The 15248-nt window shown below is 40.8% G+C and overlaps 2 protein-coding genes across 3 annotated transcripts; one reads left to right on the top strand and one right to left on the bottom strand.

The window, feature by feature from the left end:
• Positions 1–494: 494 nt before the first annotated feature.
• On the bottom strand, positions 495–2281 carry lygl1 (lysozyme g-like 1). Its single transcript, NM_001310920.1, is given in 5 exon segments — positions 495–911; positions 1001–1139; positions 1375–1571; positions 1729–1809; positions 2195–2281. Coding segments are annotated over 5 exon segments (555 nt in total). The 5' UTR covers positions 2199–2281; the 3' UTR covers positions 495–777.
• Positions 2282–6373: 4092 nt separating this feature from the next.
• Positions 6374–14742, top strand: ids (iduronate 2-sulfatase). Of its 2 annotated transcripts, XM_010899495.3 has the most exons (9): positions 6374–6594; positions 10652–10788; positions 10910–11087; positions 11358–11446; positions 11712–11912; positions 12062–12232; positions 12653–12779; positions 13119–13292; positions 13618–14742. In XM_010899495.3, the coding sequence occupies exons 1-9, from the start codon at positions 6468–6470 to the stop codon at positions 14148–14150; spliced, it is 1737 nt and encodes a 578-aa protein (XP_010897797.1). In that variant the 5' UTR covers positions 6374–6467; the 3' UTR covers positions 14151–14742. The 2 variants fall into 2 exon arrangements, with proteins under 2 accessions (XP_010897797.1, XP_010897805.1); XM_010899503.2 differs by lacking the exons at positions 6374–6594; positions 11358–11446 and having other exon boundaries at positions 10680–10788.
• The last annotated feature ends 506 nt before the right edge of the window (positions 14743–15248 follow it).

The following is a 15248-nucleotide window of genomic DNA, read 5'->3' as shown; positions in this document are numbered from 1 at the left end:
TTTTTTATTTTAAAAGAAAACTTCGATGATTTGCATATACATTAAAAGATGTTTGACTGAAGATTTGATATACACTTTGCAGAAACAATAAAACGTTCTTGTTCTGTTCCACGCGAGTTTTTCCTAGTAGAGTAACTTCACCATCAACATATACACTTTATTCTTGTTCGAGAATAGGCATTTTAAACAGAGACTTCAAAAACTGAATGAGCCATCTCTTTCAGGTGAACGGAGCCACAAGAGCCGGTTCACCAAAAAGTATCGGATCCCTAGTATCATGCCCCAAGTCTTTGCGGTCCCTCTTGTGTCTATTGTTTTTTTCATGTTGCAATTCCATTAAAAGTAATTTCTGTATGGAATAATATTTTTACAAGATTTCCAGATTAAGTGTCCTCATTTTATATACTTTCTATGTCCATAAACAACTCTGTGCAAGAGAACAGGGATACTTGAGGGAAATATACGGGCAGTAATGCTCTCTGGTGGTCAATATCTTTAATAATCTTCGAAGTAAACAAAAATGGATGTTTATATTCAAAAACTAGACAACGTTTACATTCATTATATTTAGGCAATTTAGTGTATACTATATTATCAAAAGCAATTAACAGTTTGTGCATTCAACAAAAACAAACACATAACTCGTTGCAATTAGCAAAACAAATACATATATATATTTTTAAAGCAGTTATGAGAAAAATCAATGTTAAGAAGACATTATAAAATAAGACTAACTCACAAACTGCTGGAAACATTCTTAAGTATTTATTTAAGATTTCAATAACCCTGGCTTTTGAACCACTGGGCTCTGGCGACGACGTCATTGGAGTAATCGTCTCCAGTGGTCCCCACGTCCATGTGCTCATAGGTGCGCACATTTTTGTCCCCAGCATTATAGGCTGAAATACCCCCTGAAAATACATGGCATCCATTGATATACGTACATACACATGGTTCTAATCACTTCTAACAAAATAAAAAGTAATCGGGTGGGTGATACCTTTCAGTTGGTGCTCCTTGGGCCATGAAGGGAATTTCGCCTGGATCCTATGTATGAACTCAATAAGAATCCCAGTGCCTTGACTGACATGTTCTTCACTGTCCCACGCCCCTACTATCTTGTGGAAACGCTTGTCAACCTTTGAAAATAAAATATTTAGAAACCAATCACATCACATCTATTCATACAATTTAAGCATGCCTGAAATATGTATTCCCTAGCTCATTTGAGCAATTGTAAAAGATGATATAAAGAGTTTATGTAATACATTAAAAAAGAACAATAGGAAGAAGCTCTATTACTCTAATTTTGCTTCCTCGTTCTCACTTAACCAACAAGATACTCACACAAATCAAATCTCAGTGCCAACCAACCTGCATAAGCCCAAAGCCATTCCCCTTGTCTCCCCAGCCACGATCCAATGCAGCCCCCGCCCGGGACTCTCTAGAGATGATGCCAGCAATGATAGCTGGGTCCAGGCCATGCTTCAGCCCCACCCTGGTGATGAGGTCCTTATACTGTTTCATTCTCATTGAGTCAATTCTAGCCAGATTGTGAGATGCATCCACTCCTTTAGGAAATTAAGATTGATTTTAGAAGTCATAAAGATTTCTGTCTTTGTATGTCATTTATTTCCTACGATACTGTATGGATTAATGACTTATTGATTTACCAATTACAATAATTGGAAGGTTCTGAATACAGGTCCAGTCTGACCAGATAGTTACCTTGGACAGCAAGCTTGTCTTGTCTAGCTGTTCTCTCTGAGGCACCACTGGTGTCAATCTTAGTAATGTCTCCAATGGAGCCTAAAATCAAGAATGTGATTTTAGGTCACATGCTATATCCACACTTATGCAACCAGGTTATTGTGAGTTTTTTATTTTAATTTTTTTCCCCCTCAAAGATTTCAGTTTGTTTTTCAATTTAATTGTTCACGTTATAGGTCACATTAAAAGGTGGAAAAAGTTTTGACATGATTTATCTTTGTCTCATTCTTTTACATCACAAGAACCTGGCATTTTAACAGGGGTGTATATACTTTTTATATCCACTGTATATATTATTTATATATGTATTTTTACTAATAAACACTTACTATCCAAATAAATGATTTTAGTTCAACTTTTAGAAGCCTAAGACTTTTGCACAGTCCTTTTAAGATGATACATCAACAAGTTTAACACAGCTCACCCATGTTGCTGTCTTTCCCTTGGGGATGTCCTTTGAAAATGAAAGTTCCTCAGAGTGATCTCCAGCCTAAATCGATTTAATGTGACTGTGCTTGCAACATGTCTCTACATGTTTAGACAAATAGCGGAAGCAAACACAATGAAAGAGATGCGGATGTGTTTAGGAGAAGTTGAGTTATTAGGTCACTGTACAGAGACTACAGGTATGAACTCCATATCATGATTGACGTGATAAGTTAATCAAAGCATATACTGCATATGGTGGCACAACCGTGTTAGACAGTCATACAGACTTGGAAAGGGGAACCACCCATATTTCACCATCTTGGTTCCATGGGTCACATGACCCATTCACTTTTACAATAGACGTTTCATAAAAGGACTAGTTATGGGCATTTGTGATGATCAATCAGTCTGCAAAGCTATCAAGTGAACGATAACCTTGGAAATAAATTTCAATATGTAGATATATTGGAAAAAAGTAAAGGGTACAAGACCGTGTACCTTTCAGAGAATGAGTGGGAAAATGAACTACGTATCCCATCAAACATTGCGTTCAGTAGTGTCCACTCAACAACTGAATACAAGTCACCTGGTCTATCTCCTCACAGAGTGTGCACATAGATCTGGAGTGCAAACTCTGACGTCAGTCAGCTACTAGCTAGAATAACTGTATTTGGTAACTAACAGTGGTTAATTTGAGCCTGCTGTAACAGGATCCAGCCCCTCTCAGATTTTCCTCAGTTTGTACCGGCACCTACTTTTCACAGATCCGGTCAGCTGCGCATGACTTGTCATTTTCCATAAGTGAACTGTGTTCACTTTGCACTGTAAACATTCCACTAGAAGCAATAAGAGTTTAAAAAGTTGCCTATTCCTGCAGCCTAGCTTTTTGTGGTCTGATCCATGTATCTTGTGTGCCCCAATGTGTTCCGTGACCAACCAATTTACAAATTAAGCACTGATTTAAAGATCATAATGTTTACTATACATTGTGTAATTCAGTGAGAATAAAATGACGTTACAACAGTCAATGGAACCCAGAATTACAAACCGATTGAGGGCTGGATTCAAACACACCAAAAATCTATGTAAACAATCGAAATCACAGGCTGTTCCAACTTTCATCACGACATCTCATAATGTGACTCAGTAGTGTGCATGGCCCCCACGTGCCTTTATGCATTCCCGACAACGTCTGGGCATACTCCTGATGAGACGGCGGATGGTGTCCTGGGGGATCTCCTCCCAGACCTGGAACAGGACATCAGTGAGCTCCTGGACAGTCTGTGACGCTACTTGGCTGTGTCGGATGCACCGATACATACTGTCCTAAAGGTTCTCAATTGGATTCAGGTCTGGGGAACGTGAGGGCCAGTCAATGGCATCAATGCCTTCATCATGCAGGAACTGCCAACACGCTCTGGCCACATGAGGCCAGGCATTGTCCTACACCAGGAGGAACCCAGGGCCCACTGCACCAGCGTAAGGACTGATGATGGGTCTGAGGATTTCATTCCGGTACATAACAGCAGTCATGGTTCCATGAGGTCTGTGCAACCCTCCAAGGATATGCCTCCCCAGACCATCACTGACCCACCACCAAACTAGGCATGTTGGATGATGTTGCAGGCAGCATAACGTTCACCATGGCGTCTCCAGACTTTTTCACGTATGTCCCATGTGCTCAGTGTGAACCTGGTCTCATCTGTGAAGTGAATGGGGCGCCAGTGGTGTACCAATCGAGCTGCCAATCGAGCTGCACGGTGCTGGGCTGTGAGCACAGGTCCCACTAGAGGATATCGGGCCCTCATGACACCCTGATGGAGTCTGTTTCTGACAGTTTGGGCAGAAACATGCACACTTGTAGCTCGCTGGAGGTCCTTTTGTTGGGCTCTGGCATTGCTCCTACCATTCCTCCTCACACAAAGGAGTTGATACCAATCCTGCTGCTGGGTTGATGCTCTTCTACGGCCCTGTCCAGCTCTCCTCGTGTAACGGCCTGTCTCCTGGTATCTCTTCCATGCTCTTGAAACTCTACTGGGAGACACAGCAAACCTTGCAACGGTACGTATGAATGTGCAATTCTGGAGGAGCTGGACTACCTGTGCAACCTGAATGGGCTGCAGGTACCGCCTCATGCTACCAGCAATGACAAGGACAAAAGCAAAACAGAAAACTAGAGAAGAATCCATCAGGAAGGGTAATCATTCCCTTTTTGGGTTTGTCTTGCTGTTGACTCTCCAGTGCACCTGTTGTCACTTTCATTTGCACCAAAACATTGATTCACAATCACTTAAGCGTCCTAACTGGACAGATTGATATCCCTGAAGTTTAATTGACTTGTTGTTATACTGTGATGATTATTTGTGCGAGGTGGTAATTATCACTATGGAGTGAGTAATTGCAAATAGTTTTTACAGTTTCCCAACAACAAAGCTAAGAGGCCCTGGTAGATCAGACTGATAAGGGAAATAGCTAGGGACCTAGCTAAACGTACAGTGACGTTACACTTCAGTACTAGCTATGACAATGTACCTACTTACCTAACTGCCTGCTTGTAGCTGGCCATCTTCAAATAAACTGGATGAAATTAGCTGAATTAGCTACCACTTTGGTTAGCTCTGAAGATAATTAATAGCTAAGGCAGTGCCGCTAAGGCTTGGGGTTAGTGTAGTTTTTGCCACTACATGGACATATGAATTGTTTCACCATCTTTACAAAGAACAGAATGTCGATGTTGCACAGTAATATAGGTATTCTTAATCTCTATGGCTAAAAACAATTTATTTTTAAATATTTTTCTTCTGGAACCTCATTTTCCAGAAATAGTCGACGCATCATAATCCCCATAATACCGAGTGGCAAAATGTGATACTGGTTTGTTTGGCATTTCACCATTCATTTTTCCCGTAAGGGATTTTATAATGGTTTCAAATAAGGTCTATGTTTCGTGTAGACATCCACAAAATCTTGTCGGAAGCAGGTCACACACGTCAGCATATTTCCTTTAGTTACCACCACGCAGATGTTATTTGTGGTGGAAGTAAACTTCATAAGAAACGTTAGTCAGTTTAACACAATGCCTAATGGTGTCTAGCTAAATAATCAAACTTTTCATGATTATCTAATGCTTAGACGTATTTTGATGATGACATAGAATATCCCAATTGGCCCCAATACTGGCATGCTAGCTTACTATATACTAAACAGTACATACTTCATCATCACCTGTGAAGTATGTACTTGCAGTATGTAGTATGTAGTATGTGATTTGAGATTGAGCCTTAGGCTGAATCTCAAATCACATACTTGCATACTATTTAGTATGCCAGATTTATATGCGAGAATATTAATATTTATCAAAAAATAGTACCTGAAACCATAGTTTCTGATGGATTTTCGAAGAATGCATCCGTACATGCTTTTTGGGGTAATATACACCAAGTTATTGAGTCAGTCATTCACATATGAAATAAAAACAAATGTTGTGCCATCAGGATCGGCTCTAGGCATTAGCGACATAGGCGGTCGCTTAGAGCCCCTGACCGCTAGGGGGCCCCAGGCTGCTAGTGAGCCACAGACCACTAGGGTAGAGGGGCCTCAAATAAAATTTTGCTCATGGCCTCCAAATGGCTAGGGCCAAGAAATTAATAGCTTTGGCGGTGTAAAATTTGTCTTCAGCCTCTTTAACGTGGGCTCAATTCCTATGACTATTCCAAATAGCAGTAGTAAGTTACCAGTATTACTGGCTTGTAAGCAGTTAAAATGGCCAGTGGCAAAATCCATACAATTCATAGATGGTTTTTGTGGTGGAAGTAAACTTCAAAAGAAACATTAGTCAGTTTAACACAATGCTTGTGGTGTCTCGCAAAAAATATCAAACTTGGCGTGGTGTTAATGCACGACAAAATAATAATAACACAATTTTGAGACGCAATTTTATGAGCAGTATGTCCCAATCAGTCCCAATACGGGCATACTAGTTTATTATATACTGAACAGTAAGTACTTCACCATCATCCGCGAAGTACGTACTTGTAGCACACTATGTAGTATGCGATTTGAGATTTACAGATACTATTTCAGTCTATATTTGTCAATGATAAATACAAGACGAAATAAAGGCGGGGCGTCAAACAACTTATTGTGACAGACGAGTTGGAAAGAGGGGCGGGGCTTTCAGTCCGGAAGATATTTCAGCACGCGTGCTTAGATGTTTTGATAAATACTTGTTGTCTGTATTTTTGTATTCTTTGCTTCCATGAAAGACCATGGAAGGGTTACATAAGCCTATCGTCCGTTTTGATAGGAGCAGTAGGCTCAAGATATACATATCTGCTCAGAAATGGATTTGCGTTTTTAGTTTGTGTTTCATTTTCTCCCATCACGTTGGTGCAAGTAAGTACTGCAACCCAACATTAATAACAGAATGGATTTTGGTTTAAAAACGTCATGGACATATTTTGTGAAGTTTCGTCCATGGTTTCTTATTTCGTACGTTAATAATGAAAGTTTCCATCAAAAAAAACTATTTGCAATGTACGTTTTTGGAGTCAATGAACGATGAGTACGAAGCAGAATAGTTACTGGTACATTTTTCGGGAGATTGGAAATTACATTGGAATTAATTTTTTGTTTCACGACCCCTAAACTGGCACATTGGGTACCTAGCCTGAATAGCGTTCTGATAATAGTGGAAACCTGGTTTTGCCGTCACAATAAGTGTCCCAAGTTAAAGAAATTAAAGTCAATACAATCATTTGAAACATTACACATTGAACTCGAAAATGGATGTTGGAATGTTGTTAAATAATTATGAATTACACGTATTCTTTACGAAGAAATCCTTTCAATGTTTGGGTTATTATATACATATATTGTGAATACAACTAAAGAGTTTGCACAAATATTAGCAATTTAGCACTCACTACCGGTCTTCAAGGATATGGATTCTGCCTATTAGCATTAGGAGCATTGAACGTACGTATTTGTTTGTACCACCTTACCTGGAGATTGTCTACTAATGAATGGGGTAGCTTTCACTGAGTTTTCTGGTACCCCTTTTATGGGTGTGCCAACACCGTAATAGCGTTAAACCGTAATGTTTTAGTCAAAATATAATTAATAATGACTTAACAACGTTACAGCATTGTTTAGCATTACCTAGGTCAACTGTGTACCCTTTCCAATGGTTTTATGCATTATTAATACTGTTAATTGGGGGCATTTATATTGAAGGTGAAAATCGAATTTTACTGCTGTGACTAGCCAGGTCCCATTGTGTCTTTCTATGGGTTAAACTGGCTGTCTACAACCGCTTACAACAGTTTCGTGGCGATTAGAATAGCAATCGTGTGACGCAAGAAAGATTAGCTGGTCGAATCACACAATGGGTCTAAGGAAGTAACACTCATTGGACATTTAAAAAAAAAAAAACATGTGTGTTACGTCACTTTATAAACCATGGTGACCCTCTTCGGTCTCAGAATTCCAGCCTATAGCGATGGCTAGGCTTCTATAAAATGCACATGCTTCCAAGAATGTAGTAAACAGTATAAAAAGGGACCATACTAAATATTCCAAAATGATCGTTCAGGAAAAACACCGCAATTCCTTAAAGTTATTATTAAATTGACCATAAATTGTTGGTACCCTTATTAAATATATGTGAACAACTTTGGATTGTAATATATTTCGCTTTCTTAATAATTTAAAGGAATAATTTCCCAAATATAGTCGTTCAGTTATGGAATGGATGGTACCCTGGTTTTCATAACGTAGCACCCTCCCCTTGCAAGGAGTATTTTCTTGTATATTTGTACGGATTGGAAGGGTATACCATTTCTCCATGTAGAATCTTTCCAGATCCTTTGGTCTGCTCTTATTTATTGCACAATGGGATTTAAGGCTGGAGACAGATATGGCCATTGCAAAATGTTGATGGAAATACTTGAGGTGTACCTTCTGTACATTATTTCTTCATGGTTAAATACTTTGAGTTCAGCAGCAAACCACAAATTACTGGCCGGGCAACTGGCTAGACAAATTAAGACTGATTGTTTAATCCACAAATCAAGACTGTTCCTAGGGTAGTATTATATCCCAAGGTCATTGATGGCAGAATCAAAGTTTTTAAGTACCTGTGTGCATTTACAGTAAAGGAGATGAGGATAATTGCTATTTTTACTAACACCGGGGACAGCTGAGACTGGTGAAACAAGCTGTGCGAGTCCTTTATATAAGGTATAAAATATGATTGACTGAATTGAATTTAGATCTGTTACAGTGGGGAGAACAAGTATTTGATACACTTCCCGATTTTGCAGGTTTTCCTACTTACCAAGCATGTAGAGGTCTGTAATTTTTATCATAGGTACACTTCAACTGTGAGAGATGGAATCTAAAACCAAACTCCAGAAAATCATATTGTATGATTTTTAAATAATTAATTTGCATTTTATTGCATGACATAAGAATTTGATCACCTACCAACCAGTTAGAATTCCGGCTCTCACAGACCTGTTTTTTTTTCTTTAAGAAGCCCTCCTGTTCTCCACTCATTACCTGTATTAACTGGACCTGTTTGAACTCGTTACCTGTATAAAAGACACCTGTCCACACACTCAATCAAACAGACTCCAACCTCTCCACATTGGCCAAGACCAGAGAGCTGTGTAAGGACATCAGGGATAATATTGTAGACCAGCACAAGGCTGGGATGGGCTACAGGAAAATAGGCAAGCAGCTTGGTGAGAAGGCAACGACTGTTGGTGCGATTATTAGAAAATGGAAAAAGTTCAAGATGACGGTCAATCTCCCTTGGTCTGGGGCTCCATGCAAGATCTCTCCTCATGGGGCATCAATGATCATGAGGAAGGTGAGGGGTCAGCCCAGAACTACACGGCAGGACCTGGTCAATGACCTGAAGAGAGCTGAGACCACAGTCTCAAAGAAAACCATTAATAACACACTACGCCATCATGCTCAAGCCAGTGCATGTCCAGGCCTGTCTGAAGTTTGCCAATGACCATCTGGATGATCCAGAGGAGGAATGGGAGAATGTCATGTGGTCTGATGAGACAAAAATCAAGCTTTTTGGTCTAAACTCCACTTGCCATGTTTGGAGGAAGAAGAAGGATGAGTACAACCCCAAGAACACCATCCCAACCGTGAAGCATGGAGGTGGAAACATCATTCTTTGGGGATGCTTTTCTGCAAAGGGGACAGGACTACTGCACTGTATTGAGGGGAGGATGGATGGGGCCATGTATCGCAAGATCTTGGCCAACAACCTCCTTCCCTCAGTAAGAGCATTGAAGATGGGTCTTCCAGCATGACAACGACCCGAAACACACAGTCAGGGCAACTAAGGAGTGGCTCTGTAAGAAGTATCTCAAGGTCCTGGAGTGGCCTAGCCAGTCTCCAGACCTGAACCCAATAGAAAATCTTTGGAGGGAGCTGAAAGTCTGTATTGCCCAGCGACAGCCCCGAAACCTGAAGGATCTGGAGAAGGTCTGTATGGAGGAGTGGGCCAAAATCCCTGCTGCAGTGTGTGCAAACCTGGTCAAGAACTACAGGAAATTGTATGATTTCTGTAATTGCAAACAAAGGTTTCTGTACCAAATGTTAAGTTCTGCTTTTCTGATGTATCAAAAGCTTATGTCATGCAATAAAATGCAAATTAATTACTTAAAAATCATACAAAGGGATTTTCTGGATTTTTGTTTTAGATTCTGTCACTCACTGTTGAAGTGTACCTGTGATAAACTTTACAGACTTCTACATGCTTTGTAAGTAGGAAAACCTGCAAAATCGGCAGTGTATCAAATACTTGTTCTCCACACTGTATATATTGGTAGAATTCTTGCAATTTTGTGCATATGATGGTAAAATTAAAGTCTGCACTCTTTTGAATAATATGGAACATTGTTCAATTGGGAAATCATGACATTGTTAGATGCTCAGGTTAACTTTTGTATGGAGTCACCTGTAGCAGTTTTAACAATGATTAAACAATGCCTCAGTCATATTGATTACACAATATGATATGTTTTATTGATATTGGTGCCAACTGCTAGAAAAATTATTCTTCCGTCCCCACTGTCTTGCACTGAATAGGTTCTTGTGCATGTCATATTATGGATTATCTTTGTCCTTTCAATCTTACAAGTATTATTCACATCTATTCACATTCATTGATTAATTAAATGTGCTTAATGGATTCTACTGAATTAACATTGACAAATGTTTTTGCCAAATGTCTGCTATGGACACATGTTTAGGTGAGGTAGCTATGTCTGCTTTTACTGCCTTACCAATTCTGATCTTTTGCATAATTACTCTCAAAACGGCTCATCTGATTGGTCAAAAGATAAACGACTGGACAAATAATTAGAAATAAGCTGCTTGTTTAATGCAGTCATCGTTTCCATGACTAATTTGTGTTTTTCTTTAGACAGGCACAATGTTGTTTTCATCATGGCTGATGATTTAAGACCAACATTAGGATGCTATGGGGATCCTGTTGTAAAGTCACCAAACATTGATCAACTTGCCTCTAAAAGCAATGTCTTTCAAAATGCTTATGCCCAGGTAGGCCAGCAGTTGATTAGTGATTTAAATCATTAGTCTGCTTTATTTGGCATTACATTGTTCTACAAATGTTACACATTTCTGACTTCATCACCATGATTTTTTGTTATTCAATTTGTAGCAAGCAGTGTGTGCACCAAGTCGGACCTCCTTATTAACAAGTCGTAGACCTGACACAACCAGGTTATATGACTTTAATTCCTACTGGAGAGTCCATGCAGGGAACTACACAACTCTTCCTCAGTACTTTAAGTCAAAGGGCTACACTACTATGTCAGTTGGGAAAGTTTTTCATCCAGGTAATTAGTTCCTATCCATTTCCATTGAACTTAATTTCTTAGTGTTAGTTCGTATCCCATCAATTTACACAGAAAATATGTAGCAATCATCTTGTGTTCTCCACCCTGTCCACTGTGTTTATAGTTTCAAAACATCTCCCAGCTTATTTTTGTCCGATATGTCTTGTCGTGTGATTCAAGCCGCTGGCTATTTTCCATGTATTGTTAATTTGTGTCCTCCTGAGTCAGTGTTTTGCTAATGTGGCTGTGTATTATGTGCTTGTGTTGAAGGCATAGCCTCCAATCACTCGGATGATTACCCGTACAGCTGGTCTGTACCTCCTTATCATCCTCCTTCTTTCAAGTATGAAAATAGGAAGGTCAGTGTTGCTTTGACTGCTGCTATGCTTCCCTAGTCTTCAGCGACGTTAAAGCCATGTAACTTAAATGAATGTCTGTATACCGAATGGATTCTATTCGCTATTCAAAAATGTATTTACTATGTGAATGGCTTAACGTGCCAATGCTTGTCGGCTAAGAGGCATCTTTCTACTGAGCCAGTCTAACTGTAGTCTAATTCTAAGTGTTTTTACACAATGTAAAATGTGAAGTATTTAAATAGGATAAACGGGATGCTTTGTTTAGGTTTGCCTGGGCAGTGATGGCAGACTGCATGCCAACCTGCTGTGCTCGGTGAATGTGTCAGAAACACCTCTAGGGACACTTCCAGACATGGAGAGCACTGAGGAAGCCATCAGACTGCTCAAGTCCACAAGGGATTCTGACAAACGCTTCTTTCTTGCTGTTGGATTCCACAAACCTCACATTCCCTTCAGAATCCCACAGGTATTGCACCTGAGGCTTTATAGCTAAATCATAACACGAGGTGAAGTTCATTATCAAATGACGTGAGGGAACCCGGCTTTGCACTTCTAAAACATCCAAAAAATGTAATCCCTGAGTTGCCTAACAATGTGTGTGCATGGATTTATTAGGAGTTCTTAACGCTCTATCCCCTCGATGAGATGACACTGGCTCCAGACCCTGATGTTCCTGAAGGCCTCCCCCCTGTGGCCTACAATCCCTGGACTGATATTAGGAAAAGGGAGGATGTGCAAGCGCTAAACATCAGCTTCCCATATGGGCCAATCCCAAAAGAATTCCAGGTTTGTTGTGTGTAGGTTCATGATTGTTGCTACTTTTCTATATAGCTGTTGCTCTAAATCGGGGTATTAAACTTTTGACCTCAAAGTCAGTTCCACCCCATATTTTAATTGCAACCCTGTAATCAGGGACTTATTTAGACCCGAGACACCAGGTGGGTGCAATTAATGATTAAGGTAGAACAGAAAACCAGCAGGCCCTGGACCTCTTTGGGTAGGAGTTTAATTCCCCCTGTTCTAGGTGGTCCGACAGTGTAATATAACAGCGGTCAGTTAGAGAACAACCGTGGTGAGGATGTTCCCAATACGACAGTTGACGGAAAGAAATGTTGTGGCTTGTTTAAACATTTGTTCATAATTACATTACAGGACGCTGTGTAGTAGGTTTTGTATTATTAATAAACCATCAGTGTTTTCATTCAGCTTCAGATCCGCCAGCATTATTATGCCTCTGTGTCGTACGTTGACTCCCAAGTGGGAAGGTTGTTGAATACTCTGGATGATCTAGGCTTGGCCGAGGACACCGTTGTGGTCTTCACTTCTGACCATGGTAGGTCAACTCTGCCACTGCTTCCCTCTGAATGCATTATGGGGACATTTAAAATCTGCTGCCTTACTCAAATGGGGATATAGAATGGATTGACTTTTCATCCGGCAGATTCTTTGTGTCGTTCCCTTTGTCCACTAGATGGGGATGTGACAACATCCAAATTCTCTTTATTTTTCAAACAGGCTTTTCATGCTTGAATCCGTTCATAGAATTTTGGGTTCTTGACTCTGAACTCTTTCTTTCTTTTTTAATTTCCATAACTATATGTATGTTGCATTGCTACAATTACGTTCAGTCGTGTTGTGTTTATTTGTACACTGACGTTCATTTGTCATACAGGATGGTCACTTGGTGAGCATGGGGAATGGGCCAAATACAGCAACTTTGATGTGGCCACTCGTGTGCCCCTGATGTTCTATGTACCTGGGGTGACGGCAGTCCGGCTGAGGCCAGGGCAGAAGATGTTTCCCTACATGGATGTGTTTGGCCCTACCCCGCATCACTTTACACAAGGTTTGCTGTACTGCCAGTTAATAACTTGCGTTTGTCCCTTGTGCACATTTCTTTTATCACTGACCTGTCAAGTCCTGACAGATGAAAGCGGTTTGGTCAACACCCTTAAAAGTATTTGTGCCTATCAGTGGTAGTGAAGCGATGGGAAGCCATCGAGTTGTTTAATGCACACTATCATTCCTCTTTCTTCTCCCTGTCCACGTGAAAGCCATTCTCCCAATGAACCGATTGTTGCTAAATAAATGTGTGCGCCGCTGTGTGACCATATTATCTGGTCCGGCTGCTACTTGCGTGGTCACTCCCTCTACACCTCTGTTTTCCACAGGGGGAATAGTGAGGAACGTGAACGAGCTGCTGGATATCTTCCCTACCTTGTCCTACGTGGCCGGACTGAAGCCCCCACACCCCTGCCCTGACACCTCCTTCAACGTGGAGCTTTGCACTGAGGGCCAAAACCTGGCGTACGCCTTCAAGCGCCGCGATGACAGCAGGGACTCTGAGGCCGTTGCCTGCAGCCAGTACCCGCGGCCCTCAGACACCCCCCAGGAGAATTCCGACTTGCCTGACCTGAAGGACATCCGGGTAATGGGCTACTCTTTGCGCTCGTGGGACTACCGCTTCACTCTGTGGGTGGGCTTTGACCCTGCTAGCTTCCAGGCTAACCTGTCGGACGTGCATGGTGGGGAGCTGTACCTCCTAGAGGGAGATCCGGGCCAGGACCACAATGTGTATAACGGCTTTGAGCACAGCCAGCTTTTCTACAAGCTGAACCAGAGCCTTCGGCTGCCCGGGGCCCAGGCCCTCAAACAACATCTTCTCTATCTCACTGACGGGACTAAATCTAAAGGGATAGCATGATTCTTTGTTGGGATAATGAACTATTTATAAGGGAATATCTGTTTCTATGTTAATAAGGGATGTTTTCTGTCTAGACATGTGCCTAAGTGAAAAGATTATGATTCACTATTTCATTGGGACTTTTTTTCCATTAGAACATTCTGGTGTTATGGTTTCTGTAAAATACACTCTACAGTACAGGTGTTTCGGTGCAGTTATTCTTAGCGTTTCATGTTTGTGGTTAAATGACAACAGTGCTAGATTAGTACGTGACTGTACTCCATGGAACTCAAGATAACTCCCACTGCTTCCTGTTCACTGGTCATCAGTTTGTGACCTGTACAGTTAGTTTTGCAAGCATCAAGATCGGTATCTTATGGCACTGTGAAGAAAACAATTTCAATTGTGAAACGTTCTGTATCATAACCTGTCACCTAGGGAAAATGGATGGAACATGACTTATATTGGCTTCTGATCATTGGCCAATGTTGTGAATGTTGCTGTGACCATGGAGTGCTGTACTGTAAAACCATCCAGTTGCATGCCCTGCCTGTAGAAATGTTATATTTATTAGCACTATGTATAGATACAAATGTTCAAATTAAAGTTATGTACCCAATTCATGTCTCTCTGTGGCTCTCTGTCTCCCTCTCTCTGTCTTTTAAAAATATTTTGTCAACGTGCAACAGCAGCAGATATTTAGGTGTGTCCTTAGGGAGCACCAGTGTATTCGGCTCCAGCAGACAGGCTTCATTGCCAGCTGGGGCGGAAAATTCCACTGCCTTGTTTTTTTTGCCGTTTGGACGCAAGGTCAGGCTTGTTGGAGATTGATTCATGGGCTGATTGAAGCTGATATTTTAATTGCTCATGCCGAAGTAGGATTTTGTTTGTGCTCTTTAAACTTTGTTTTAATTCTCTTTCAACCCAGGTTTCTGAGTTCTGTTACAAATCTTCCACATTAATAGGATTTTTCTTCCTCAATGAGGTAGTGTCTGTTGGCTCCCAGACAGTGGGTTAACGGGAGAGAATGTGTATCTCATCAGATATTGTAATGTTGGACCAAAGTAATTATTCTGTCTGAACTCAGTTCTGTTTCCAAACGCTAAAGACGTTGATCCT

Source organism: Esox lucius, chromosome 4 (genome assembly GCF_011004845.1).
Source record: "Esox lucius isolate fEsoLuc1 chromosome 4, fEsoLuc1.pri, whole genome shotgun sequence".
Lineage (NCBI taxonomy): Eukaryota > Metazoa > Chordata > Actinopteri > Esociformes > Esocidae > Esox > Esox lucius.
This window is presented reverse-complemented; position numbering and strand designations above follow the sequence as displayed.